Here is an 18,673-nt window from a genome sequence, read left to right as displayed (position 1 = left end):
AAAGGGGAGAAGGGAGGCCAAGAAAAGATGGATAAAAGAGACACTTCTGATCTCATCTTGGACCCTAGAAGGGTCCATCGGTGAGAACTCAAGGCCCAGCCAGCCCGCTTGGATGGCCTGGGCAGGTAATGGCCTCTCTGTGCTTCATTTGAGGGCACAGTGAGAATTACCCTTGACCTCCCAGGGCGTACATGAGTTACATGTGCGTGGACAGGGGTGAGCTAATAAAGTGCTTTGCAAAGTATAAAACACTGTACAAACCTATGAATCACTAATATCTCTGCAGTTGTTGCCCACCCGCCCCAGGGAGCCCGCCCTTGGCCAAAATGAGAAAAAAACAAGGATGATGACAGGGAACACAGTGGACCCATGTAGGTGCCTCTGGGACAAGAGCGATTTTGCTTGAGACAGCTCCCAGGGCAGCAGGAGTCCCTGTCTGCTACAGGTTAAGCGGACCCAAAGCCCAGAGGCCACAGGGTGGAGGCAAGGCCCAGGGTGGCATCTCAGGCCCTGGTAACACCTGAAGACTGACACCTCCCCTTGGATTTGGCAGAGAGCCAGTGGACATCGCTGAACCCATTGGTCTTGCCTACAGCTCCTCAGTGACATGCAGGGCTGCCTGTTACTGGGCTGGAGTGAGGCAAGCCAAGCCCTCAGCATTCCTGCTGGAGACAGTGAAGGGCAGGCCCCTAGGCTTGGGGCTGCTACCAGTTGCTGGTGCCCTTTCTCAAGAAGCAGTGCAGGAAGAAGGGCCCAGTGAGCTGGGTTAGTGAGGGCCAAACTCATGGTATAAACACTGCTTCTGGGCTGAGAGATTGAGTCCGTCTCAGCTGTAGTCTCAGAGCATGGGCTCAGCACTTCAGAAGGCTGCCCTGGGCCCTTACCCCAAGGCCATGAGAGTGCTGGCCTGGAGCCATTTCTGTCTCACCTAACTAGTCAGGCTGAGCCCCTAGGCCACAAGTCACAGGCTGGAGCAGGGCTGGGGAGTAGGGGAATGGGGAGAGGGATGGGGCAGTAAGGATGGTTAAAAACTCAGATCAGCCTCCAGAGGTGAGGTTAGCTCCTGCTCCAGCCCTTTAGCCTCATAAGCAGGGCCCAGCTCCTGGGTGTCTGGGCACTAGAGTGGCCTTAGCAGCACCTTTGTCCTTATCGCTGGAAGGGAGGGCTGGCCTCATCACCAAGACAGTCACCTCTAATTCACCTAAAGCTTCAAGCAGCCTTTGCAGAATGGGACTTTAAACAATAGTGACAGGACATTGAAATATTCACGACGTGACAGCTGGGTCCTTGTCAGACCCAGCTGGGCCACAGCCCTGCCTGCAGCTTGTGACCCTAAATCCTGGGTCTCAGAGGAGACCCTGACATGTGGAGCAGGTTTCCTGAGGGATCTGCTGTTGCCAGCAGGGGAAACCCAGACTTGTTGCCCACTGTGTTGGCAGTAGGGGTCCTGTAGCCTTGGAGGACAGTGAGGTGGGGGTGAGGGGACATCTGACCAGCAGGTGTTGGCAACGGGGGACCAGGACTGGTGGCATCTCCCAGATGGGGCTGAGAGTGCTAGAGCTGGTTTCCCACAGAAGGTGCTGGGCCCAGCCAGGTATGGAGCTGTAGTACCTCATGGACACCACATGATGCAGTGACAACAGGGCCTCCTCCTGGCATGGTCCCTGCTTCCTATAGGGCCTGACTTATTCCCTTGCTAGGGAACAGTTTACTCAGGACAGAAGGCTGGCAGCTGGGTGCCAGACACCCACCCTGGGGCACAGCCACCATCACTCCCTGCCCCATGCTCAGCCTAGGCCAAGGCACCACCACTTCAGCTACATGACCCCTGGCCTGGGGCCCTGCTGGCCCTGGTGGGCAGTGGCCACAGCTGCCCCTCAGACCCTGGTGAGGAAGGGCCTGGCTGGCCAGACCGAGTGGACAGAGAGGGCTCTGGGCTGCTCACACCCACTCCTGGACTGGCCGCTTATAGTAGGTGACAGGCTGAGGGCCTGCCTTGGTCTTGAACTGGAAGATGGTGTAGACCAGCACCAGGATGCAGAGGGACAGGATGCAGGGGATGACCACAGCCACTGCGTTCACAGAGCCTGGCACGTCGTTGATGGTCACCATGATGTCCACGTCATCCTGGGGCAGCCGCCGCTCCTTGCGCCGCTCCACCTCCTTCTGGTTGCATCCCATCCAGTCACGCAGGATGTTGCGTGGGTAGCCTGGCTCCACGCTCAGTTTCTGGTTGTCAAATTTCCAGTAGTCCCGGCCCTTGTAGAAGTAGGTATAATCTGCAGAAACACGGTCCAGTATCACCACTCCCAGGCACTTCCTGCACCTGCTCTAGGCCAGTGTGACAGGGCATAGGGTGCTGTAGCAGCGTGGAGGAGGGGCTCCTCTCCCACCCGGGAGGAGCCCCAGAGGAGCCCTGAAGGAGGGACGGGCACATGAGGTGGTGGGAGTGGCGTACTGGAACACTTGGAGGTGGGAGGTATGCAGTGCTTGGTTTACCCTGCAGATAGTGTGGCTGGTCACGGAGTCTGACCTGCCCAGCTGCAGAGGGGCACCCAGGACCTGGAACAACCCACTGTCATCTTAAAGGTCCTGGGGAGTCACTGAGTAGAATTAGTAAGTTCAGTTTGTGCCTCCCAGACAGGACCCTCCTCAGTCTGGGGGGCACAGCTCTGTCATACTGTGCCCATCCTCCCCACAGCCCCTTGACATGGGTCAGATCAAGCCCCCAACTTAGGGCTTGGACAGCACTGTCTCCATAGCTTTAGGGCTGAGCCAGCTCCTGCCTAAGCCAAGGGAGGCAGTGAGCAAGACTCCTCCTGTCAACAGTGGATGCCACCTCTTTGTGATTATCAGCGATTTTTTTGGCTTAGCACACATGAGTTTGCAACACAGATTGCAGGGTTGCTGGGACCCTGCTGGAGGAGGGGCTGGAAGGAAAGGAGGCAGCAGAGCTTGGCAGCCACCACAAGCCCCACTGCAGCAGCTTTATCAGCCCAGCCAGTCCACAGAGGCAAAGCAACTCTCCTGTTGGCTGGCTCCCCACCCTGGCTGGAACTTTCATTGGCTTAAGTTCTTGATGTCACCTGTCTCTGAGGTTCCCCAGAGAGTGAGACCATGTGTGTAAAGCATCAGGTACACAGGAGAGCCACCAAATAGCAGCTCTGCCCCTGTAGCTGTTGGCTTTCTTAACCAGTGACGTCTCCTTGGAGAGCCCTTCCTGATGACCCTCTCTGATGTGGCCCTCTGCCTACATGCTCTCTCACAAGTGCTTTCCCTTACTGCATTTGTTGCCACCTTATTTGTTTTCTGCCTCTAGACTGGGAGCCAGGGATGCAATGCAAGTCTTGTTCCAAGCTCCATCCCCAGCCCTCCCACACAACCTGTCTTTCAGTAATTATTATGAATGAATGACTCTTGTCATTCCATATAAACTAAAACACACTGACAAGATGATGATGATGATAACAGCTAAAACTTACATGGCATGGGCCAAGTGCTCTACATAATTTATCTCAGTCCTCACAAAGCCCTATGAAGTAGGCACCATTATTACCCCATTTTATAGATGCAGAAATGAAGTGATTTGCCCAAACTCATAGTAAGTAGTGGAGGCAGGATATGAAACCAACCAGACTGGCTCCAGTCTGTACTTTTGACCAGATCATTGGAGATGGATTCAACAAACATTCATGGATACCCACTCTGCACCTGGCAAGACCCGACCCCTCCTCATGAGAAGCTTTTAGTCTGGTGGGGATAGAGGCTGTGAGCCAGCCTGGCCTGCAGGAGGACCTGAGGAAATGTCTCATAAATGAAAAAGGCTTCTCTCTCTTATCTTCAAGCCCTGTGAAAAAGCACCTTTGAACTACCACATCCATTATTTCAGGTCTGATAATGCGAGGAACTCGTAGAGTACATCTGAGGACCACTGTTAGAGAAATACTGTCTGAGGAAATTAAGTCAGTCTGTGAAAACATCTCTCTATTGCAAAGCATTCCTGCAGATAAGAAGTTATGACTTGGTAGCTGGTAAGAGAGGATTCATTTACTGTGTGAATATGTCTTTGCCACCAGGCAGTGTTTCTCAAACCTGGATACCCTGAGATTATGCCCGCAGGCCCCGATGAGACCCACATGAAATTAGACCCCCCCCAACCTGGCCAGACCCTTACGTACATCCTTCCTTGCTGATGAAGGCCCCTTGGGGAGCCTGTGGGATGCCCTTCCACACGGTGATGGGCTTAGGGTAGCCAGGGTCTGTGGCACGCCGCTCCTCACTGTAGCGCCAATATCGCTCGCCTTTGAAAAAGTAGGTCTTGCCCACAGGTTCCCAGCGCAGAGCTGTGTCGATGCCTTCTCGGGGCAGACAGCTGCCCAGCTCCCCCAGGCTGTGGGGGTACCCAGGCTCCACTGTCACCTCCTTAAACACCCAGTACTTGTCACCTGTGACCAAGAAGATCCAGGTTAGCTGTCCCCAGTCATTCACTGGCAGAGGTTGTGGCTAGAGCCACTTGCCCATCATCCATGTGCCTGAAGTCATTCATGGAGCCAGACTATCAGGGGAAACAGGCCTAGACCTGCTTGATCCCTGCAGCAGAGGCTGGGGCCCCTAGGCCCAGGCAGAGCTCGGGGGCAAGAAGCCAGAATCTAGTCTCAGATCCCAAGCTACTCGGCCCATGCTGCCCAGGCTCGGTGCCCCGCCCTCTTTTCCTCTCATGTGACTTGCTCCTTTCTTCTCTCTGGGTGACCTCAGCCTCTCATGTCTTCGCACACGTAGTATTCCCCCAACCTTCCACCAGTGACACAAATCTTGAGGCTGAGGCCCACAGCTGCTCTCCCAGTGGACCTGGCACCAGACCCAGGACCCTGATCGCCCACCGGCCTCTGGGCATCTCCAAGTCAGCTTCCAGAATTCTTCATCTCCCCTACAGGCTCCGTCCCTCACCAACCTTCTGCCTCCCAGGGCCCCTAGGAAGGTGGCATCACCTTTGACCTTCTCTTTCCTTCTCCTCTTGGCACTCACCCTCTCACGAGGCCTTCTTAATCTTCTAGCCTCACTGCTCCTCCCTGGTACAGGCCTTACAGACTCTCTCTCTTCAACTCCAGCAGCCATCTCAGAAACGGCCTCCCCTCCTCTGCCCCAGTTGCTGCCTGCCTCCTGGCTCGCTGCTGCTCAGAAACAGTGAGTGAACTTCCAGCCCTGCCCTAATGGATCAAGGCCACAGTCTGGCCAGGCAACCAAGGCTCCTCAGGACTCTCCCCTGACCACCTTTCCAGGCCACTTCTCACAGCTCTCTGGTGGGGCTTCATGGCTGTCCCATGGGTCTTTTAAGGCCCTTTGAGCTGCTCTTTTGCCCATGTTGCTCATTCCTCTTGGGATGCTTTCCTTGCTTCTCACTAACTCTCTGTATCTTGCCCTTCTGAGGCTTGGCCCGAGTCAGGATAACTGAAGTGAAACAACCTAGCACGGGGTGGGCCTGCCATCCAGCTAGCTCCCCCTTCCCTGACCTCTCCAGCCTGTGTGACCGCCTCCCTCCAGGCTCTTACAGAACTGACAGTATGGCCTTCCATGGAGCACTGGATGGTCTTCAGTTGCCTGGACCACCTTCTACTTCATGTGGGTGAGGTTTGTCGCCCCACCAACTTTGGCACATACAGACCCTCAACAACCACACTCTGACTTGATTTCCCCAGATTATTTATTGCCTGCCTGCAGGGATCTGTCCTGTCAGAGGTCAGCGTCTCTGTTAGGGCTAGAAGGACCTATGCAGGGCATTTGCCTCTCACCTTGCCTCTTTCAGTTTACAGGTGGAAAAGAGGGTCTTGAGAAGGGCAGGGAACCCTCCCAGGTCCCTCCATACAGGCTACATTACCTTTGAAGAAAACAAATCTTCCATCAGCCCTTTCATAGGCTGCGTCTATGCGGGCAGGCAGGCCCTTCCAGAACTGCTCAATCTGCATGGGGTAGCCCTCCTGCACCCGGTTATTGCGCAGGCGCCAGAACCAGCGATCCTGGGGGTTAAGTGAGGAGAGAAAGAGGCATAGCCTTTGAATCCAGTGATCTCAGCCTGGGGCTGAGACTCCAACAACCCAACACTTTCCCCTGGTCCCAGCCTTGCAACCTTCCATGAAGTCTGTCCATTTACAGCTTCTAACTTTCAAAGCCCTATTTGGAAGACAGGATGCTCATCAACTCTCTTCATGTAAGGCTCCTGAGGATGCTTGCTGCCCAGTGGGCCTTGAGACAGAGCCAGCAGATAGGCCTGGTGGGAGGAGATGTGGAGCTGGAAGAGATGATGTCAGGGCCTGGGATGACCACATGAGGGCAGCAGAGAGTCACTGACATCAGCAGGGCCACACCCCAGGCTGTGGGAAGCAAGGGGTAATTGCTGAGCCTGGGCAAAATGTGCTCCTCATGGCTGGCTCCATTCAGGAGGGCAAGGACCATGGGAAGTAAGCTGTGGAAATTTCCCCAAGACCTCCACTTACAGCTGCATGACCTGGGACCCAGTACTTAAAGAGCTTCACCTGCAAATGGGGGCAATGAAAGGGGGTCAGATAAGAGATTATAGGTGAAGAGCCTAGAATAGAACAGGGCATGTAGTTGGTGTTGAGAAAATGGCAGCTTAATAGGCTGAGAGTGTGAAAAAAGCCCTCCAAACTGGTGCCTTGTCCCACTGCAGCCCCTGGATGGTAGGCAGTCTGGGTGAGGCCTGTCACCTCCCAGGACCTCAGTTTTCTTATGTGTAAATGTGGGTGATAAAACCCAGACTTGCCTGGGGACTGTTCGGTTGGAGGATCCAAGGATGCAGAGGAATGAATGTGGTTTGTAAAAGATGGTATAAAAGCTAGAAATGATTTGGTCTTTTTTTGGAAAGGTATTTTACAAAGCACTTTCACATCCAGTGTTTTAAACCTCATTTTGACTTTCACAGCCCCATGTTAAGTAGATTTGAGATATACAGAGTCTTAAGGAAGGCCAAGTGACTTTCCTAGAGCCATTCAGTGAGGGCAAGACTGGGGCTGACCCCTGTCACTTGATTCTTGTGGTCAGATCCAAAGCTTGGAGGATTCCACAGGGGAGTGGGGCAGCCCTCCACAACCACCCTGTATGACAGAGATATGCTTCCCAAATCCCTTTTAGTGGAGGCCCTCTTGCCGTGGTGGCCCGGAGTGTGGTCAGCAGGCAGTTTTCCACTGTAAAACTTTCTGGGTTGGCCTCAGCCTCAGAGAACTCCCCCAAGGTCACACCCTTCCTCATCCAATGACTGGATAAAGTTCCAGCCATTTAGGGCCCAACATGGGACAACTCTGATGAGCCATTCTAACTCCAGAACTCCCTGTGGGGGTGGCCGGGTCTGCAGTGGGCCTAGTTTCTGCTTATCTTCTCCTCCTGCCCAGTCCTGCTTTCTCCCCCTCCTTCCCACAGACATGGGTCCTAAAGGTACTCCTTGGGGGAGGGTAATAGCTCAGTGGTAGAGCGCCTGCTCAGCATGCACAAGGTCCTCGGTTCAATCCCCAGTATCTCTAGTAAAAAGAAATCATAATAATACCAAAGATACTCCCTGGTCACAATCCTGCATCCCAAACACTGCCTCAGAGTCTGTCTTCCTGAGAACCCAGCTACAATACACAAAGTAGGCTGACCCCAAGCCAGTCCATGGCTAGAGTGACAGGAGCAGGACAAGGGACAATATGTAGCCTGGCCAGCTTTCTGTCAGGAACCAACCTCAGCCCTGGCAGGACATGGAGACAGACTCAGACACCGCTGCATCAGTCCCTACTCCAAGCCACCATCTTGACAGCCATGACTCATTTGATCTTCACATACCCTTCATTAGAGAAGTGACTCCCCAGCTTTCAGGTGGAGGAACTGGGGTCCAGACAAGGGAGGTGACCTGCTCAGAGTCACAGACCAGAAGCCAGTCTCCAGCACTTTTCCCCAGCATTAACCCCTGGGAAGGGGCAGGGTCTCCACTCTTCCCCCCTCCCTCTTGGAAACAAGTCCATTCACCCAGCAGCACCAGAAAGAGACCCCGTGTCCTGGCCTCTGGGCCAGCTCCCATCCAGGCCCCTTAACAGGTCTGATCCCAGAGTAGCAGCCTTCTGCTCCATGGTGGGGAAAAGAATGGGAGGGGAGCACCTAGGTCCTACCTTAAACACAAACATCTCGCCCCGGAAGAGGGCCACTGTGTTGAAGTTGCCATCACAGATGTTGGGCTTGGTGCCCGGTGTAGATGGCCGGTCCCCCAGGGGTGGCCGAGGGGGCCTGGGCTGGCGCTCATGCTTCCTCTCCGATGGTGAGTGGATCCTGCGGACGGGGAGCGTGGGGAGGGGCCTTGTGGGCTCCAGGGGCTCGGCAGGGGGTCCTGGAGAGAGGGTCTGTGTCTTAGAGTGGGGCCAGCCATTCCCAGCCTCCCACTGCCACAGCCTCATCATCACCCAGGCAGCTCTAAGACATGTCCGTCACACGCCAGCCTCCAGCCCCCTTTCCCTTTTTTTTTTCCTTCCCCAATCTTTGAGAAAATAGCTGAAAATAGCCATTAAATAGGAACCCTCCTCTTTCTATCCCTAAATCTGGTATCTTCTTTCTTCTCTCCTGTTACAAGAGAGAACATGTCCCTTCTTAGGCTCAGTGACCCATACGCTCTTTCTCTGCTCCCCTCTATACACGCTGGTCCCATTTCCGTACTCCCCTTCATTCTTTATCCTGCTCCAAATGGCCCCTGCCCCATCACCTACTGAAACTGCTGTCAAGATCACCAATGATCTCCATGTTGCTAAATCCAAGGGTTATTTGGCTCAGCTTTGATGTTAGTATGAATCATCCAGGGGTCTTGATAAAATGCAGATTGTGACTCAGAGGGTCTGGGGTGGGGCTTGTGATTCTGCCTTTCTTCAGGCTCCCAGGTGATGCCAAAATTTCTGATCTGGGGCCCACACTTTGAGTAGCAAGGTCATAGAAACATTTTCCTTGAAACACTCTTTTCTCTTTTCCAGAACCCTGGACTGTCTTGGTTTTCCTCCTACCTCCTGGGCTGTTCCTTCTCAGCCTCCTTTGCCAGCAGCCTTTGCTTATCCACCCTGCTAGAAAAGCTGAGGTACCCCTGGGTCCTCTTCTCTCTTTTTCTCTGTTTTGGTCCTGAGGTCAGTACTTCTCAATTTGGGCTAAGGGATCACCTAGGGAGTTCTTATAGCCCCTGATATTCAGGAGACACCCCAGACCAATTAAAGCCAAATCTCTGTGGGGTGAGGGCTGGGTATCAGTATTTTAAAAATTGAAATCCCAAGGTGACTCCAATGGGCAGCCAAGTTGAGAATCTCTGCCCTAAGTGATCTCATCCAGGTTCATGGCTTTTAAGACCCTCTATGTTAGAGCTGTCTAATAGGATGTTCTGTGATGACATAGATCCTCTATATCTGCACCATCCAGTATAGTACCCTCTAGCCACATGTGGCTATTGAGTACTTGAAACAAGCAACTAGGTGTTAGTGTGGCAGAGGAAATTTAATTTTATTTAATTCTAATTAATATAAGTTTAAATTTAAAGAGCCGCATGTGACTAGTGGCTACCTTGTTGGACACCAAAGATCCCAAATCAATATTCCAGCCCAGATCTCTGACATACAGAGGTCAGTCCTATTACTCCACAATTACAAAACCCAGAAGCCTTGGTGTAATCCTTCCCCTCACACTTATGTCTAATCTATCAGCAAATATGGTCCATTTTATTTTCAAAATGCCTTCCAGTCCCCACCACCCCATCCAGTTCTCTGCTGCTTCACCTATGGAGAGCCTCCCCATCCTCCGGGCTTTGAGTGGGGCCACCTCCTCTGTGTGGTCCTCAGGGCCTTCAGAGGGAGACTTCCTCTTATGTTCCGTAGCCTGGGGGCTGTGGGGGAATGTGTCATGTGGACATGCATTTGCTTACTAAACTGGGAATCTTCCCATCTCAACTGTCTCGACAAGAACCTCTCAGATCTTATCAAGATTGTCAGCCTAGTCTCTCATTTTTTCTTGTTTAAGAAAAAAAGCTCTGGTAATAATACTCATCATTTTGTATCACCGTTACTTGGGCAGATGTGTGAATCTCTTGGCTAGGGATGGGACCCCTTGAGTGTGAACCACAGGAGGTGGGAGGAAGGTGTGTGGAAGGGGAGTGGGTGGCCCTCTGCTCACTTTTGTCCCTCCCAGTTGCAGCTCAGACCCTCCCCTAGGTTTCCCAAGTGTGCAGGAAAGGAGGGCGGGAGTAGCCTTGCCCTCTCTGGTTAAGCAAAGACGTCACAGGCCTCTAAAGGCCAGACAGCGATCAGAGGCACAGCAGCTCCCCCGACCCCCTATCCCAGCGCCGAGGAAAGAGCCACGGCCCCTCTCCCTGGCCACACACCATAGATCTTCTGGATGCCCTGGAGATCATCCTGAGGCAGCTTGAAGTTGTGAGTCTCCATGTACTGGTAGAAGGGTGCCATGATGGCGCTGGGGTCGTTGGAGTGTTCCAGTCCCAGCGCGTGGCCCAGCTCGTGCACTGCCACCAGGAAGAGGTCATTCCCTGTGGAGAGGGAAATGGAGAGGTGCCCAGGGCGCCCACTTAGGTGTCTGTCAGTCACAAGCATAAGCCTCGTATCAGGCCCTATGCTGGACACTGGGATACAGAGAAATCAGACCCATCCCTGCCTTCCAGAACTCTCTATATAGTGGCAGATAGGGACAGAGAAACAAAATTAGTGCTCCAGGTGCTTCACTAGCTGTCTCTAAGGGTCGAGTGAGGATTCTGAGAGAAGAGTCAATGAAGGAAGGAAGGAAAGATGTTCAGGGAAAGCTTCATAAAGGTGAAGCTTAAGTTGAGTCTTGAAAGATAAGAAGTTAGTTGGGAGGATGGATTCAGGGGTAGGGGAGGGAGAGCAGTGGGGGTGGCATTCCTGGCAGAGGGCATGCCTTAAACAAGATCCAGGGACAAGCAGTTTCATTCCACTTGGCTCTGGAACAAAGCCGGAGGGGAGGGCCAGAGGGAGATGAGGTCAGCCAGGCTGGCAAGCAGGGCTCTGTGATGCTATGCAAAGGAATTTGGATTGGCTTCTTGGCTGGTGGGGGGTTTAAGCAGGAGTGGGGGTGGTGACATGATGAGGTCACTCTGGTTGCAGTTGGAGAAGGATTAGAGGGTGATGAGACCAGAGGCAGGGGCATCAGTGGGGTCAGTTTGGAAGCCAGTATGAGGGGTCCAGGTGAGAGATGAAGCGGGCCTGTGCCAAGGTGGAGGGAGTGGGACGAGCAGAGGGGAGCCAGGGGGCGGCAGGCTGAGGTCATTTTCAGAGACCCAGGGCAGGCGTGGCCTTGGTCGTGCAGCATCTCAGTCCTGAGAGAACTGAACCGCGGCCAAGATCAACACAGGGATTCAAATGCAAATGGAAACAACAAGGTTCAGGGGCTGAAAGTGGGCCACGGATAATCCCGAGTGTGAAGCTGAGGCAGCAACGCGGCGTAGTGGTCATCAGCGTGGACCCCTGAGCCAGGCAGGTCTTGTTCATTTCCAGCTCTGCCCTCGCCAGCTTTGTGAATCTGGCTAGATTCACTGTCTACCCTCCCAGCCTCAATTTCCTCATCTGTACAATGGGGTTGTGTGAGGATTGGATAAGATAATTCATGTAAAGGGTGGGACAGTGCATGGCAGCTGTTGTTACCATGCACAAGACAGAAGTTTGGTGCCTGGAACAAGCCCATTGCCCAGAAAGGAAGCATAAGGACACAGGAGTTCCAGCAATCAGATCCTCTTAAAGCCCACTCCCCTGAGCTTCTGGATCAGGCCTGGGACAGGGCCAGGCCTGACTCGAGGGGGATTAAGTAGCACCAGCTTTGTGAAAGAAATGCGAGGGGCAGGGAGTGGGACAGGCTGTTGAATCAGCAGTCCTGACCCCTGTATGTCCAGTTATAGACTCCTGCTTGCCTTGACCTCTGGCATCTGAATGCCCCTTAAGCCCTGCCTCTAGAGCCCAGCCTCGAGGCACAGCACAGCCCATTCCTGCCACCTTGAAGTGCAGGGGAGGCTGCCAGGAGCCCAGGAGGTGGTCAGGAGTCCTAGTGCCCACTCTGGCCCCAGTGTCACTGGCAGAGCTGCCCTACCCTAGCACGGCTGAGGGCCCATGAGGGTCAGGTGAGGCTAGAGATTGTGTTTGTCCTTCCTGGCTAAGGTCTTGGGAAGGGGGAAGAGCCCACAGGGCAGACCCAGTCACACACATGCATGCCTCCTGCTCTGCTAACACCACCGGTACCTTCGGCAAAGGGGGGATAGGCAAGATCAGCGCAAGGTTGGCCAAGAGCCTGGGGCTGGCCTTCTGCTGGGGAAGGGCAAGCTGGCACAAGGATACCAGGCCTCCCCCAGTTCCTGCCTGGTCCCTCTGGCAGCGGGGAAGGGTGAGCTCATCTTTGAGCTCCATCCCAAACAAAGGCAACTGCTAGGGCCAGCGGAAGGCAGCTCTGCTTCCTGGGGTCCAGTTCTGGCTCTGCTCCTGGACTGTCCTTCGACCTGGGACAAACTGTTTGGGCCTCTGTCTCCTGACCAGGCTCTTCTTCAGGGGCCATCCACAGGGAACTCAGCTGGGAACTAGGAAGCAGGGCTCTGAGCTCCTGGTGAGACTCTAAGCCTTTGTCTTCAGCCTGTGTCTATTACTCTGTTAACCTCCGTGCCTGGGTATCTGCAGAGAACAGGAGTAAGCCCTTGAAGGAAAGGGGCCTGTAGGTTTGTCCAGGGACCAAAAGGCAGAAGAGAGCTGGAGAGGTGGCATCTGTTGCTCGGAAACCTGAGAGATCTGTCAAGTAGGGGCTGCTCTAGGGAGCTGGAAGGAGAGGGGAGGGGCAGGAGAACTCCCTGGAGCTTGTAGGGAAAAGCAGAGGGATGGAGAAGACCCCAGTGCTTACTTAATGGGCAGCAGGCTGTTAGGGGCTTCACTCTCCAAGAGGGTGAGAGGCAGAGAAGCAGAGTGGTCAGAAGTGCAGTCCCTGAGAGCCAGACTGCAATGAATCCTGGCTTTGCCATGTCCTAGCAGTGTGGCATTTCAAATCTCTTCCTCTGTAAAACGAAGGGACCAATGGTACCTTCATCATAAGGATGGGGCGAGGATTCATGAGGCAAGGTACGTAAAGCACTCATACCGCCTCCAGGAACAGAACTATCACTATCACTGTTAACTAGCAGGGTCATGAGCTGTGTCTGAAGGACCAGTATCCTCAATAGGGAGAGTTCCTGTGAGCTGGGAACTCAAGTCCTTGGGCCTCCTAGCAAGCACCCAACAGTCTACTTGGCTACTTAAGTGTACCTTGTCTCTGCTTCCTTCCGTTCTCTTATAACCTTCATCTTTGGTGAGTCCCATCTCATTGACTCCTGCAACCCACCAAAAGGTTACAGCATTTCCCTTTGCCTCTATTCTTTAGTCAGTGCCGCCCCGTCCACATGGAATAGCCTTATTCCTTCAAAGTTCAGCTCAATGCCACATCCTTGAGGAAGCCTTCCTTGATTCCCCCCACTGGCAGTGAGTGCTTCCTCCTCTACACTCTCCCAGCAGTATATATGAACCATCTTTATGGCACTGACCACTTTCCATCCTACATCATAGCCAGTAGCACATTCCCTTCTGCCCCAGGACTATGAACTCCTTGAGGGAAAGCTCTGTGCTTGATGAGGTAAGGGGACAACAGCCTGAACAGAACAGTGCCAAATGTTCAGTGTTTTTCCAAGCATGGTCTTTAGACCATCTGCAGCAGCACCAACTGGAGTGATTGTTAAAAATTCAGATTCCTGGGTTTGAGCTAGCTAATGTCTTCTTTGGACGAAAGTCAGGACTTTGCTCTGGAAAACCAAGCATGAACCATCCAGATGCAGCTCATAACCACAGCAATAAACCCCTATGCACTGGAATGCAGCCACTGCCCTAGGACGGCTTTTGGAAGGGGAGGAAAGGAACCAAGAGTGATTGAGCACCTGCATATTGTCTCGTTTAATTTCCACATAAACTCAGCGAAGGGGAGAGTGCAGCCTCCTGGGAATTTTTTGTTCCTTGGCTTTCCCCCCCTATTCTTCTGCCACTCACTAACTGTGAACTTTTTAACCACTCAGAACTTTACCTTCCTTGTCACCCAGCCCGGTCAAGCTCCCAGGGTGGGGAAGAGTCACTGAAGTAAGTGCAGGAGGACTCTCCCCTGTGAGGGGCTGGTCTTGATGACTCTTCCCGTCTCTCCCGTTCCAGGGTTGGGCTCCTTCCCCAGCAGAGCTTATTGAATTCTGCTGACTTCACTGCTTGACTCATTGGAAAGAGATGAGAACAGAGGATGCCCGGAAGACTCCCCCAAATCAGCTTAAAGGTATGGTGGGTCAGATCACCCTTCACACAGAATCCAAAGTGGTGGAGAATCAGAATCAGCTTTACATTCTAGTGGTCCTCCAGAAGAGCCTTTTATTTTTATTTTTCAAAAAAAAAAGGCAATATTTTATTTTATTTTTATGCTCTTTTTTACTTCAAATCTATTCTTTTTTGGTTTATTTTTTATTTTTTGGGGGGAGGTAATTAGGTTTATTTAATTATTGTTTTAATGGAGGTACTGGAGATTGAAACCAGGACCTCATGCATGATAAGCATGCACTCTATCACTGAGCTATATACCCTCCCCACCAGGAGAGCCTTTTAAACCCAGGTGGAGGAGATTCTGATTCAGGAATTTGGGGTTCAAGCTCAGGCAACCTTTTCAAAATAAAGCTCCCCAGGTGAATTTTACAGTGGTTGGGTTAGGCTGACAGGCTTGAACCAACTGCTCAACCGTAACATCATTAAAAGTGGGACAGCCTACATCACACCTGCTTCCTGAGGTGATGCAACAGGGAGGACCAGCACCACCCAGGAAGCGTTCTTGCCAAAAAAGTGAATCCAGTCAGGCCTGTAGATCTAATGACCGAAATTCAGGATGTATGGGGAAGAGAGACATGTTAAAAGTGAACCTGAATCTAGTCAAGCCTGAATGACTCTACTCAGGACAGATGACCCAGTTTCTTCAACAAATTTATGGGGGCAAAGAGAAGCAAGGTGATTCTGTAAATGAAACCTTCAGAGGCAGGTCAACCACGAATGATGTACAGATGCTGTCTGGATCCTGATGCAGGCAAACAACTGTAAAAGTATTTGAGGTATTTGGAAAAATGAATGCAAACTGGGTATTCAATATAAGAAATAATTGTTAATTTTGTCAAGTTTGATAATGATTTTGTGGTTGTTTTGAAAATAATCTGCTAGACGTATATACTAAGGTATTAACAGGTGAGATGATATTGTGCCTGAGGTTTTCTTTTAAAATACATCACCAAAAAGTAAAGGAGGAGGGAGGGTAGATGAAATAGGACTGATGTAATGTTGATCGTTGTTGAAGCAGAGTGATGGGTGCCTGCGGGCTACATAGTATCATTCTCCCTACTTTCGTCAGTTTGAAATTTTCTGTAATTTAGAATAGAGAAGAAAGCCAACAAACAAAAAGTTCCCAGGAGGCTGCACTCTCTCCTTTGTTGAGTTTATGTGGAAATTAAAAGAGATAACACGCAGGTGCTCCATCACTCTTGGTTCCTTTCCTCTCCTTCCAAAATCCATCCTAGGGCAATGGCTGCATTCCACTTCATAGGGGTCTATTTGCTGTGGTTATAAGCTGCATCTAGATAGTTCCTGTTTGGTTTTCCAGAGAAAAGTCCTGACTTTAGTCCAAAGAAGACATTCGCTATCTTGGAATTTCTATCCAACTGTCAGTCATTTGTCAGGATGGGGTGGGACAGATGAGAGGAGGCCCCTCCACAGGTGCCAGCTCCTTCCTACACACGCCACCAGAAGTTTTCAGGATTTTGAGACTGGCTCAAGGTCTCCACCAGCACAGAGTGGTTGTGGGACATGCATGCCCAGAGCTGGGAAGGGCAGGGCGGAGGAGTGTCCTCCCAGTGCCTTCTCTGGGCAACAGCGTTTTAATAATTCATTTATCTCTCTCAGGGCTATAGCTGTTATCGGCTAACAGTGCCTGGCACGTAACAGGGGCTCAAAAATGTTGGTTCTCTTCTCTTCACACTTTTATCAGTTAGCACAGACCACCATTCATTGACACTGATCCAAGAATAAGAACGAGATAAAGAACAGGCATTCAGAAAGCCAGGAAACACATCCAGGACATAAGGGAAGGGATTCCAGGCAGAGGAAATGGGGCTGAATAGGAAAGAGGACCAAAGAAGAGGGCGGGAAACGAAGAGAAATTTAGCAGTTTCATGTTTGCCTAGGCTGAGCCAAATCACCTCCTGAACCTTTGACAGGCCAGGAGTCGAGATCACTGATCCATGCAAAGATATGAAATGTCCTCAAGGAGGCAGTCCCTATCTACAGACAGCAGATACAGCCTCTGGAAACAGCCTTTCAAGTCTGCTATCAGCCTGGCGCTTTACCAAGGGAAAAGTGGGCCCAGTGTTTCCCAAACTTGCCTAAGCGGAAGAATTAGAATCTCCAGGGGAAGAGTCTGGGAATCCATGTTTATAACAAGAACCTCTGTTGATTCTTATGATCAGGCCAATTAGGGTAACTCTGGGGACTAAGATGGCGTTTCTCAAGGTAATGAAATGCCTATATCAGAAGCACTTGGGGGAATTTATTCAACCACATGCAGATTCCCAGGCCTGACCCCAGTACCAGAGAATCTGAACAGCAAGAGGTTAGGGGCCCAGAGCCTGGAATCTCTGTTCTTTAAAAAGGTTTCTAGGTGATTCTGGCGTGCCCTGCAGTTTGAGAGCCATGGAAACAGCATAGTAGCTTAGAGTATGGGCTCTGGAGTCATAATGCCCAGGTTCAAAGCCTTATTTCACCATTCACCAACTATGGGACCTTAGTAGGTTTCTTAATGTTTCTCTATACCTCAGTTTACCTATCTGTAAAATGGGGGTGATAATAACATATACATATTATACAGTATGTGGAAAACACTTGACATAGGCCTTAGAATATTAACATACAAATTCTAATGTATTATTCTCTGAAACAGAATCGGATGGAATCCTCTGTCCCTCTCTCCTCTCAAGCCCTACTGCATTTTCTTGGCACTTCTGCTCCATCCTTCAGTGCATCTGCCTTGTGACAGGGTTACTTACGCACACACCTGTCTCTTCACCCAACTCTGGACTTCCAGAGGGCAAAGACCACATCTTTTTAAAATGTTTGAACGTGGGCATCACATTATATTAGAGTTGAAAGGAACTTTAGAGATCACCCAGTCCAGCCCCTCATTTTACAGATGAGGACACAAGGTGAATGACTCACCCCAGTCACGAGGCCAGGTGGTTGAACTACGGTTTGAGGCCCGGCACTGCATCCTACCAGCTATGTTATTTGAGCCTCAAACTCTTCATCTTAAAAATGGGCCTGATGATGTACACTTGCCTACTTACTAAGCAAGTGCCTCGTGAGTAAATACTGACGAGGAACTCTCGCAACCTGAAGAGTATTGTTACTATTACTGCACAGAGGATGCTAGAGTGATTATGAAGCCTGTTATTCATCTGTGAGGCTGACAGGGAGAGGGTCAGTCATGTCTTCCCACAAAATGGCCTTTGAAGCCCTCATCAGTCAGGCCAGAGCCTACCACTTGCAGACCCCACTTTCAGCTTTAATGCCTTTTTTACCTTTTTCTCCAGCCTCTGATCCATTACTTTATCTTCTTATTCATGGCCTAACCCCTCCTCCTGACTCAGTCCAACAAGACAATTTACTAAGTGATCTGACCCATCTTTCTGGCCCTGGCCCTGATGGATCAAATGTTGAATATTATCAGAGACCCCAGTTTCCACCCTCTTTGGTTGTTAGTTCTTGGACAAGAATCTCTAGAAATCAGGGAACTCAGCCATGGTATCCTCCAAACTGTCCCTCAGGGCTTCTGTCCCTGAGAGCCAAGCAATGCAGAGCTGACCCCCTGCCCCTCATAACCTTACCATCGTGGTTGGCATTTCCCAATGTCCATGGCTCATCTGAGTCAAAGTGAGTGTCTCCACCAATCCCTGGGCCAGGGAAGTAGGCATGAGCCAGGAATCCCCCTTCTCCATCAAACGGGGAGCTGTCGCCATGGAAGCCAGAAGCAAAGAAGATCATGATGTCTGCCTCCTTCCGGTCACTTTTGATTTCATGGTATGGCACCTCTTCAAAGGTCAGCGGGGTCACCTTCTGCCACACATCAAAAGCCTGGCGAATGGCTTTCCGTGTATCTAGCTCACCCACCTTTGGGGTGTAGTTGTGAATGCTGGTGAGAGAGAGAAGGATTAATAGGGAGGACCAGAGACTGGCAGACCTGAATAAACATCAGAGACTGTGGGGGCCAGTGGTCTTCAAATTTTGAACCCTAAAATTCTGCTGAGGTACCCCAGGGATTAAAGAAGAGGCTGGGTAGGCAAGGCTCTGGGTCCCCACCCCCGCCCCTTACTCAGTGGTTTATATTTGATCTCTGAAAATGTCTGTGTTGAATTTGTAGAAAAAAATTAAGTTGGTGCATGGCATTTTCTAAATTTTAAGTTTTTCTCCCAATACATAAAATATATACATTTATAAAAGTTATAAAAACATTTAAACAGTAGAGAGTTTAAGTGAAACATCCCTTTAAAAAATCTTTGGCACCAACTACT

At 51.3% G+C, this 18,673-nt stretch overlaps 1 protein-coding gene across 1 annotated transcript in view; it reads right to left on the bottom strand.

Annotated features, from left to right (window-relative positions):
* Positions 1–357: 357 nt before the first annotated feature.
* MMP24 (matrix metallopeptidase 24) overlaps positions 358–18,673 on the bottom strand; it is a 42,082-nt gene continuing 23,766 nt past the window's right edge. Inside the window, exons 4-9 of the mRNA XM_074347193.1 lie at positions 17,990–18,294; positions 10,391–10,552; positions 8,157–8,371; positions 5,876–6,014; positions 4,179–4,445; positions 358–2,279 (exon numbers count right to left, since the gene is read on the bottom strand). Coding sequence (XP_074203294.1) covers positions 1,942–2,279; positions 4,179–4,445; positions 5,876–6,014; positions 8,157–8,371; positions 10,391–10,552; positions 17,990–18,294 — 1,426 coding nt within the window. The 3' untranslated portion in view covers positions 358–1,941. The remainder of the gene's footprint in view (positions 2,280–4,178; positions 4,446–5,875; positions 6,015–8,156; positions 8,372–10,390; positions 10,553–17,989; positions 18,295–18,673) is intronic.

This window comes from Camelus bactrianus, chromosome 19 (assembly GCF_048773025.1).
Source record: "Camelus bactrianus isolate YW-2024 breed Bactrian camel chromosome 19, ASM4877302v1, whole genome shotgun sequence".
In the NCBI taxonomy this organism is placed as follows: domain Eukaryota; kingdom Metazoa; phylum Chordata; class Mammalia; order Artiodactyla; family Camelidae; genus Camelus; species Camelus bactrianus.
The sequence above is the reverse complement of the archived record's forward strand: the minus strand, read 5'-3'. Positions and strand labels throughout refer to the sequence as shown.